Below are 10,981 nucleotides of genomic sequence, written 5' to 3'. Positions count from 1 at the left end.
GATGTGTAAGACCTATGAAAACAGGGTCAAAATAGACGTGTGATGGAGAGGATGTGTAAGACCTATGAAAACAGGGTAAAAGAGACGTGTGATGGAGATGATGTGTAAGACCTATGAAAACAGGGTAAAACGGGACGTGTGATGGAGATGATGTGTAAGACCTATGAAAACAGGGTCAAAATAGACGTGTGATGGAGAGGATGTGTAAGACCTATGAAAACAGGGTAAAAGAGACGTGTGATGGAGATGATGTGTAAGACCTATGAAAACAGGGTAAAAGAGACGTGTGATGGAGATGATGTGTAAGACCTATGAAAACAGGGTAAAACGGGACGTGTGATGGAGATGATGTGTAAGACCTATGAAAACAGGGTAAAATGGACGTGTGATGGAGAGGATGTGTAAGACCTATGAAAACAGGGTAAAAGAGACGTGTGATGGAGATGATGTGTAAGAGCTATGAAAACAGGGTCAAAAGAGACGTGTGATGGGTTTCTCCCTCCGAACGGTGTTTCTTCCCCAGTAATTGCAAAGTGAGAATGCAGATATCATAAGCCAAGCGTGACTTGATAAATTGGACTATACTTAAGTGTCATTACTGGTCTAATACTATAATCGGACTACGTAAGCCCAGTAAATCGTAAAGCTCTACTTTTGAGTGCAGACATCCAAAAGACGTCTGACAGGATGGCAAAATGTGTTCTTGTTAATGCAGTAAGCCTGTATAAGACTTCCAGTAAGGAAAATATTAATTCTATTCTATTCTATTCTATAATATTCTATTCTATTCTATTCTATTCTATTCTATTCTATTTCTGCTTAACATTCCAGGAAGCCAAGGTGGCAATCAAGTTAACAAGTTACAGATTAAACAAGGGATAAAATATGGAAAATGACTGGCGCGTTCTCTGTCTGCTCTTACAGAGGTGCAGATAAAAATCCAGGTGTTCGACAACAGCGACCTTTCACCTTTGGCGGACGCTCAGGTGGACGTCCATGGCAATCAGACCCTCTTGGCGTCCAGCAGGGCGGGCGGGGACGGCGTGCTGAGGGTCAGCTTCCCGTACCACGTGGGAACATGGGTCATCATCACAGCATCCAAACAGGACTACGTCACCAACTCTGTGCCCTGGCACTCCAGCCGCATCCCCTGTAAGTCGCCACGGCCCGAGAGAGAAAGCTGCTTATTCACAACCGACTGCACTGTCAATGTCAACTTGTTTTGCCCCTTGTTTGGTTTTTTTGTTGGACGATTTTTATCACATTGTACAATCAGCTACTTCAGATCGCTCCACGCAGCCGTGGTTTCACTTGCACTTGTGTCTGTCTCCCACCTCAGTGCTGTTATCACACTTGTAAATCTTTGGTGTCTCCCCTCCTCCTCTAGTGTATGCGTCAGTAAGCCTGTACCTCCTCGTCCAGAGGCCAGGCACGCTCATTCTGTACGATGATGTCCTGCAGGTGCTCTCTGGGTCACCAGGTAAGAACATCTATCCATTTTGGAAAGGAAATTATTATATTTGATAAGTCGTGTGTTCTCTCATTTAAATCTACTATTCTATCTTGCCTTGAATCTATGAAGGATCATTCGCTTACTCCAAAAGAATGGAGTCATCATTCTGTCATTGCAAAAAAAAAAATTTAATCATTTGTCTGAATCACAATGGCACATTTCCAACGTTTAGATGTAATAGATGATAACCCTGTTATGACTACCTGGGAATTTGACCATTAAACTTTCCCTCTATCATAATTCCAAATCAATTTGCCTCCAAGGGGGGGCGTAGATAGATTCACACCCCACTCCTCTGTCACGTCTGTCCGTCTGTCGGCCTCCATAGAATTCACAGCTGAACATTTAGATGACCGCCGATTATTTGCTGCTACTATCACCATAGCAACAAGGACAGCAGAGTACTTTACTACAGCTGGTACAGTACAAATCCACCTCAGTCAGAGCTGTAATAGCCTTCATATATCTGTCATGAACGGAAATACCCAACAGGTGTTAAATATACACCTACAGAGAGATTTGGAGGCAAAAAAGCATAGGATTATAATAGGATTCACAGACTGGGAGTGAGAGTGTCACTTTGCAGGTGCTCGTAACCAGCCACTGGTGCAGCTCCAGAGGAAGTCCCTTCAGCTGCCAACCAGCTCCAACTACACCGCCCTGTCGGCTTCGCTGACCACAGCCAGGAGCCAGTATGAGATCGGTGGCTTCCCCTACCTGCTGGGTCAAGAGACCAACAGCTCAGGTGGGTGTCAATGTGAAACAATGTGGATGAGATGACATGGAAATGATCTAAGATCTTTTGGAAATTATATGGGAATAATATTGAATTTTAAAGCACAGTCAAGCAGAAAGGATATTGTTCGATCTTCATAGTCTGCCTGAATGGCCCAGGACAGATTGCCATCCTTTCTCACCCAGATCTCAATTTATAGACGTTTGCCAAAATAACGCAATGATAAAATTGCTTTTTATTAGGGATGGGGTGATATATTGAAATTCAATATATCACAATAAAAAAGGTGTGACGTGCGTCCTGGTGGCACGCGTGCTACGAGGGCTTCGGCCTTCGCGCGGCCGACCCGGGTTCGAATCTGGCCCGCGGTCCTTTGCCGCATGTCATCCCCTCTCTCTCCCCCCACCTTTCCTGTCTGCCTACTGTCCTATCTAAAATGCCCAAAAAATAATCTAAAAAAAATAAAAAGTGTGACAATATGTATCATGGGGCGGAAAAATGAATTATGATGATTAGCTACATTTTATTTTGCTGCGAGATGGCTTGATCATCACAATTTCACACACTCGCGATGGAAATGATGTGATTTGCACGTTCTAGCAAGCCATTGTCATTTCTAGAAATATTTGCGGCTCAGAAATAAACATAATAATTATGCACAGTCAGACTTTGCTGTCATTGATCTTTAATTTATTACATCGTATCGTGTTTGTATCGAAGTGTGAACCCCTATATTGAATCGTATCGTGAGCCAAGCATGTCGTCTCATCCCTACTTTTGATGACAAAATTAATTGTATGATATATGGATAAGTAGCTGATAGGAATCACTTTTTTTTATGTCCAGGCGCTGAAATCGGCTGGACAGACCTGACAGCATTGGCTGTGGTCAGCATCCAGCTCTTTGACAAAGATGGCAGTGTCATCCAGGTCTCGGATCCGATCCACGTCTCGGTGCCGCTTCCATCGGACACCCACAACAGGGTTGCCACAAGTGTACCAGCTTGGGTGTACCAGCCTAAGACAGGTAAGGGAAATATAGATGCACTCGAAACACTTTGCTCTAGAACTGACGTAGATATATCATTATGTGATAATTAGCCTGATTTAATTAGATAGCTGTTCAGTAATGTAAAAGTTGAAAGTTGAAATTGAGTTTATAACACAATATTTTCCATTGACTCTTGTCTGTTCCTCTGCAATTATATTTCTGCAGGGTTGTGGGTCCGGAATGGGACCGGGTACATCAAAAAGGAAGGCACACAGTTTGTCTGGAATGTTGTGGTTCCTCAGATGGGCTATTGGTTAGCTGCCTTCCCCTCATCTTCAGGTACCGCAACTCATCTCACCCTCTGTTTGTGCTGTTTGTGCTGTGTTCCATCTCCACTGCTGGGCCAGTAGATGTCCCTGTGTGTCCCTTGGCAAACAAACAGGAAACGCATCATTTAATGTTTTCCTTAGTATTGCAGCCCATGTGTGGTGTGTCAGAGTTGAAATATATCCATAACATTCTTCATACATTTTAATCGATGTCTTTGACAAAAGGATTTTATGACAAAAGCAAGACTCAAACACTCGTATGTTTATGTTTAATAGAGAGGCAAAGTGACCGCCTACTTCCTGCTTCAGCACTGTACCAGAGATTTTCATCCGCTATTTATTTTCCCATACACATTTCGTAAAATGTGTATAAAAATAGTTTTAATGGTTCAAACCAAACGGTACAGATATATTTAGAAACAGGAGAGATCGCATAACATTTCACTTGGACCAAAACGTTAAAAAAAAGAGGTGTGTTTAAAGAAAATATATTTTCGATGTTGTTTTTTAAAGTTTTGGTCCGAGTGAAATGTTCTATGGTCTCTCCCGATTATAGCGTTAGCTGGACCGTTTGGTTTGACAAAGTACAACTATTTTATAAGCATTTTACAAAATGTCTGGGAAAATAAATGGCGGATGAAAATCTCTGGTACGGTGCTGAAGCAGGAAGTGACGTTCCACTTTGCCTCTCTATTGCTTGTGGCTCAGCCACACTGCTACAACACATGATCCATGTTTTTGTGATACTGGATTAAGGTTGTCAAAAGTATCGATAGTATCGAAAGTATCAATACTGAAAATTTGAATCGGATACAATACTCATTTGCAACAGGTATCGATAGTATCGAAAGTATCAATACTACAAATTTTAAACGGATACAATACTCATTTGCAACACTTTTGATACCATATCATATCAGCAGAGATGGGAAAAGTACTGACATTCTGTACTTGAGTAGAAGTACAGTTACTTGTGTAAAAAACTACTCTGGTAAAAGTAGAAGTACTGATTCAATTATTTTACTCAAGTAAAAGTAAAAAAGTACAGGCTCTGAAATGTACCCAACAAGTAAAAGTAAAAGTATTTTTACCGTAACTTTCTGAATGACTGAACCTCACATCATAGAATATAATTTGAGGATAAAAGATCCCCTACAAATGTTTTACACATCTTAAAACTCTACTTTAAATAGTGTGCTATGGTTTTTCCACACAAAAAACCCCCCATTAAAATCATATCTAGTCCTCCCTCATTAATATTTCCATGATATATGAATGTGCAAATAGTTAGACAAGTTTAACTGCTGGATACAAGGTGTCCCTTACAAAGTGCAGAATCACAATACTCGAGACTGATATGATACTGATACCTAATGGATAAGGAACTGAATGTCCACAGGTTGATCACATTCACAAATTCAAGGTTTATTATTAAGACAGAACTGTCTCTGGTGTTAGAACACCACCATATTCCATATTAGCTGAATGTTGACAGTGCACAAACTGAATGTATGTGTTAGAACAACACCATAAGGGGCCATGCACGCAGGGAGCGGTTATTTAAAAAAGAACGATTGGAAAAGCCAGATTATTGGCAACTCTGGCAGCAGCGATATGAAAATCCTCCTCTCCTGGGAGAAGACTCGAGGTGGGAGGAGTGAATAGGAGCAGGGCACTTTTCCTGTTAAACTTTCCTCAGCTTTCAGCGCCCAGAGCGCTGCGCTAAAAAAAACACCACCAGGTTTTAAACGCGATGAAATGCTTCTTGAAAGAGATGCGCGCTAAGCGCGTACTTATAGAGAATGAATTGCAAAAAGAGGAGCGCTAATAAGTGCTGGCTGTCTGCACGGCTCCTAATGTCTGCGTGTGTCTCCCCTCAGAGAACATCCGTGTTTCTCTTCTTTGTCCACGCCCCGGAGGAGTGCCAAGTCATACTATTGGCGGAGCTGGAATGAGCTTTTATCAGCAGCGCTGGGAAACTCGTCTATTACTGCTCCGTTCTCCCGTTTCTACTCGTTTTTAAATTACATTCTCGTGCATTTAAACAAAAGTAACGAACCTGTTTTGAAAATGTACACAAGTAAAAGTACAGATACTTGTGTTAAAATGTAACGAGTAAAAGTAAAAAGTCGTCAGAAAATTAAATACTCAAGTAAAGTACAGATACTCGAAAAATCTACTTAAGTACAGTAACGAAGTATTTGTACTTCGTTACTTCCCATCTCTGCATATCAGTGCTTTCTTTTAATGAAAAATCACTGATTTCTCCCTCCCTATCATTGAGTATCTGTTGCTTCAACAAGCTAAACGTGTTCTGATGGCTAGAGCAGGGCTAATCTGCTGTCTAAGTTCAAAGGTTGATCAGGTCTAGATTATGGAGAAGTGTCCATCTGTCTAACTTTATTTTTATGCCTCTTGATGTGTCGTCATCCCCCCTTCATGTGGTATCGAAAATTATATCGAGTATCGATATTTTCCTGGGTATCGGTATCGAAGTAGAAATTCTAGTATCGTGACATCCCTATACTGGATGAACATAATTTCCTCAGTCCAGAGTATCCAAGGTAGGATGTCTCAATCTCAGACTTTCTTTCCAGAAAGTTCCTTTCTCACTTCAGCCCCCCTTCACAGATCCAATAGGACCAGTTAGGTGGAAAGCAAAATGTTTTTCACCAAAACATCAGCGGCTTTCACCCATCTGGTCCTCTCTGGTCTGCTGAAGTGTATGAACACAAGTTCATACACAAGGTGAACTTTCAGAATGTTTCTGAAAGGGCTTCTGCCCCATAATGTGTCTTCCAGGCATGGGTCTGGGCCACCCGGGCCTGAGGGACATCACCACCTACCACACCCTGTTCCTGCTCTGCATCCTGGGCTCACTGGCCCTGCTGGTGCTCATCCTGCTCTGTGTGCTGCTCTACTACTGCAGGTGTGGGGAGCGTAGGCGCAGGTCTCACTTTTGGGCTTCTACTTAATGCAATAATCAGAGGATTGTGTCACTGGTCTATGTGGTGGTGATTGCAAAATGAAATCTATGTAAATGTAGGTTTCATTTTATGCTCTCACGAATTTAAAATGATACATGGGGCTTTTTGAGATTCGCCCCCAAAAGGTATGTTCATTTCTGACTTCTGGTCTTTGTTTCCTTTTAGGCGAAAGTGTTTGAAACCACGGCGACAGCAAAGCAAACCGCACACTTCCAATCTAAATGGCTCTAAGAGGGACCAGGGCACATCCACTTCACGCCTAAATCTCATCTGTGGAGGACATGTTGAATCCGGCCCTTCTAATGACACTAGCAAATCGGACTTGTCTCCTGCTCGAGACTACCAGAGCTCCAGGGAAGACTTCGCTAAGCATGTTCCAGCTCACAAGCTGCGCCACTCCAAGGGAAAAAATGCCTCAGGTCCCCAAAGGGGTGAAAGCTTCCCCATGAAGGTTACTCGCGCCACAGAGACCAACAACCTGGACAACCCTTTACTGCATGAAGACTACAGCCGAAGCTACAGCCCCATGGAAGACAAGGAGTCTGACTACCACCGACACCAAAACGACAATCGTGGATACTCATCCAATCCTCCATCCCCACCTCGCTTCAAGGGCTACATGCCAAACCAATCTGACAAGCCCCCAGAATATTCAGCAGCAGCAGCGGACAACCTTACCAGACCCACCTCCCTCAACACCCAACCGGGTCAGATCATCTTCTGCAGCTCCATCGACCAGATGAAGGAGAACATGTACCGGAGCATGGTCCCAACCCTGGTCATCCCAGCCCACTACATGCGTCTATCCTCTGACCTTTCCGGTAAAGATGGCAAGGACCAGAAGGAACAAGACAAAGACGGTGCGCAGATGGGAGGAGGCCAGCAGCATCATCACCACTCCCAGAAACAGGGCCAACAGCAGGGGCAGCAGGGTGGATCCCAAGGTGATGACTCTGAGGACCCAAGCTGGGCCTCTGACTCCTCTGGTGGGCCTGTGACCATCCCTGTGCTCTTTAATGACTCCACCTTGGCCCAGATGAATGGAGAAATGCAGGCTCTGACTGAGAAGAAGCTCCTGGAACTGGGTGTGAACAAGCACCCGCGGGCGTGGTTCATCTCCCTGGATGGACGTGCGTCCCATGTGCGGCACTCCTTCATAGATGGTGGCAATGACCTCAGTGGCGGCGGCGGTGGATTTGGGGGTCTAGTCTGCAGCGCTATCCGAGATGTCAACCTTGAACCACACCTGGAGGCCCAGGAACGCAAGTTAGTAGCTAATCGGAAGGGGAAAGATGACCGCCGGGGCACGGGGGGACGGAAGGGACATGGTATTGGCGGCAGTGGGGGGAAGACCTATTCCAAGCTGGCCTACCCAGACCACAGCGAGCCCAGCAGCAGTGAGGGACGCCCAGTATCACCTGAGGAGAATTCTCTCACCCCTCTTCTGGATGAAGGGCCTTCATCGCGAGGATCCACCATCCCCAGAAGGGGACGTAGTCGTGTGAACAGCAGCCGCAGCAGCAATAGTGAGAATCGCCGCGATTCCATGACCAGTCCTGAAGATGATCCTGACGACAAAGACGAGAACAAGAAAAGCCCATGGCAGAAGATTGAAGACAGGCCTCTCATAGTCTTCCATCCCAAGAATTAAACTTTTTGAACTCATCTTACTGAACACTGGACCTCTAACAATCGTTCCCATGGGCAAACTTTCCACATCAAAAAATGAAGAAAAAGAGTGTGACTTTGGAGATCACAATAAGCACAACCATGCTTCACTGGTCAATGATTTTATTTGATCTTTGTGTTTCTGGTGAGGTGCTTTTTTGCATTTTCCCATCACTCTCATAGTCTCACTGTCATTTACTCCCATTGGTTTTCTCTGAAGATGCTCTAATGTAGACTGAAACCTAGACAATTAATTGTGAATCTTTGTCACCTATACATCATCACCGAACTAATGTCTGAGCCATTTGCATAATGCTGACTGTGGAAATAGCCATTTTACAGAGCAAAATATAGGTTGTAAGAATAAAGCACTTACTAAAGATTTGATGATGGCTCAAGTTTATCTAGTATTTGGAAGTGGATGACAATTTCATATGGAAATGATGGACACTTAGAGGATTGGATTCACGTTTCTTTCCCTGGACTTGTATTCTACACAAAGGCCCACATTGACGTTATGTGTGTCCGTTGCTACTCTCCTACTCTCCTCCTAATTGTAACGCGGAAAAGTTGAAGATTTCTTAAAAGGAGATGGCTCCCCAAATCCCAAACTATGCTCCTCCCCCCCCCCTTGGGAATCTCAATGGTCTTATAGTGCCAAATGCTTTCTGCGCCCCCCCCCCCCCCCCCCACCCCCCGTCGATGGATCCTGCCGACCATGAAGTCCAATGTGTGACGTGCATTTTGCGCCTTCAGGGATCTACTTGATTTCCTCTTCCTTCTGTACTGTGTTCACGTACAGTAATTCTTCGGATAGTAATGATTTGAAATGTTGGTCATCATGTTCAACCCTTTCTATCATCCTTTCTGTCTAGTTCATCCGGTATGTATCTACAGTTCTGCCTTTCTCCTGTTGTTGAGACTTTTTGGGCTGACGGAGACCTCTTTGTGATTTCTGTTTTGTTTAATAGACTCCCCGGATTTTGAAAGACCACTTGATACAGGACGGTTGCACGCATATGAATGTATGAAATACGCAGAAGGCACCAAAAGCCGCCCAACAGTTCTTTGGGCTCCTGCATAGACAACCCCTGATCCCTAACAAACTTAGGTCAGTCTAAAACAGATATGGCTCAGCAAAAACATCACTTACTTAAAGGCCTATGTATTGATTATTCTGTTGAGATCTACAAGGGGTTGTTTGTAGACAGAGCCTGTGCCACTTCTCTCCTGTAAGTGCCTTCTTTCACATAGGACTGAGCGATAGACAGGCAGGTCCTTTTTAAAATGCAGTTAGTGAATGCCTGTGTCACCTAAACTAACCTGTCGATATCAGCAAGGCACTAATAAGCACACTGCATTGCCGTAATAACAACACACATCACTCTGGGGAGCATGCCTGCTAGAATTGATAACAAAATTACTTTTGCGCCTATTATCTCCTTGGATTCATAATTTCTTGTATCCTTTTTTCACCAGACTTGTAAATGGTATGAACTTGAACTATATGAGATTTTACGTGTATATGATGCTGTATGTGCATGCAATCTGTAGAATAGGATGTTTTTAATGAAACCTTTTTGAAATTGTCCAGGATGTTTGGCACAAAATATGATGCACTGATGCGTTTGAATTATGTTGTCAAATGAACTTGGTTAGATTAAGATACACGAAGTTTCCCTTAATCCACTGCTAACAAAATTCACTTCCGGTCGTAAATGTTTACAACAATAACATACTGACCAACACGCTTGCGCTGTAACTAGCACCACTGCCTATGATGCATCAACACTGTGGACTGTATTCACTATATCATGAAGAGGATTTGATCAGCTCACCGATAACACACAATAACAACATTTAAAGATGGCAACATTTTTCTATGAAAGCGTTTTTCTTTGCAGAAGAGAAAAGCCCGTCATGGAGAGTGATAGGTTGATTAAGAAGTGAAAACTTTAGTAAATTTTCTAGAGACTGTATAAAAGTCATGCTGACTTCGTTGTTGGTCCTTTTCACCATTTGCTTGCTGTTCATAAGCCTGTGTGAGTGGCCTGCCCTACAGTGCAAACTGAAAATGTGATTTCATTAAAAAGTGTCAAGAATAACACAGCCATGAAAGAATTCCTACTGACTTGTGTCCTCTGCTGTAAATGTACTTTCTGGATTGGATATGACATTATTATGAGTTGTGCAATTGTGGCTTTCCTTGCTGGTTTGTTAACGTTTTCTCAGTAGATTTGAGTTTTCCTTGAACAATGTTGTGAACTTGTGCTTGGGACAGTTTCACAGAATCACAATTGATTTACACAAGGTTATGATGACTTCTGAAGGAACAAAGGCTGCGAGAGAGAGGACACATCAAACACTTTGTTCCTGGTGTAGGGTTTCCCATACTACAGTACCTCTGAGGGTAAGGAGGGTTGTAACTGTGTAGGCCTACGTGCTGTGTGGAAATAATTTGCTTCATAAAACCTGGTCAGTTGTTTGTAAACTGTAAATTGATTCTTTCTGTACATGAGACAAAATAGAAATAAATTTGTTTCCACAGTCGTTTCAGCACATTTGTGATTTTATTTGGTAAACATATAGGGACATATGGTGTGGTGAAAAAAGCAATTTAGCATTGGCCCACTTTTTTCCTGTTGTGTGTACTGTACCTTTAATAAACCAGATCCGGATATACGGAGATACATCTAATTGCAGCGCCGCAGAGCCAGCTGGCTACGCCTCTTGACACGGTCTGGCTACGCCTCTTGAC

The 10,981-nt window shown here is 43.3% G+C and overlaps 1 protein-coding gene across 1 annotated transcript in view; it reads left to right on the top strand.

Annotated features, from left to right (window-relative positions):
* fam171a2b (family with sequence similarity 171 member A2b) overlaps positions 1-8,206 on the top strand; it is a gene marked incomplete at both ends in the record, with an annotated part of 10,995 nt that extends 2,789 nt beyond the window's left edge. Inside the window, 7 exons of the mRNA XM_083635087.1 lie at positions 925-1,152; positions 1,388-1,480; positions 2,100-2,258; positions 3,096-3,275; positions 3,465-3,578; positions 6,371-6,497; positions 6,721-8,206. Coding sequence (XP_083491213.1) covers positions 925-1,152; positions 1,388-1,480; positions 2,100-2,258; positions 3,096-3,275; positions 3,465-3,578; positions 6,371-6,497; positions 6,721-8,206 — 2,387 coding nt within the window. The remainder of the gene's footprint in view (positions 1-924; positions 1,153-1,387; positions 1,481-2,099; positions 2,259-3,095; positions 3,276-3,464; positions 3,579-6,370; positions 6,498-6,720) is intronic.
* Positions 8,207-10,981: the final 2,775 nt, after the last annotated feature.

Source organism: Poromitra crassiceps, assembly GCF_964638095.1.
Source record: "Poromitra crassiceps genome assembly, chromosome: 4".
In the NCBI taxonomy this organism is placed as follows: domain Eukaryota; kingdom Metazoa; phylum Chordata; class Actinopteri; order Beryciformes; family Melamphaidae; genus Poromitra; species Poromitra crassiceps.
This window is presented reverse-complemented; position numbering and strand designations above follow the sequence as displayed.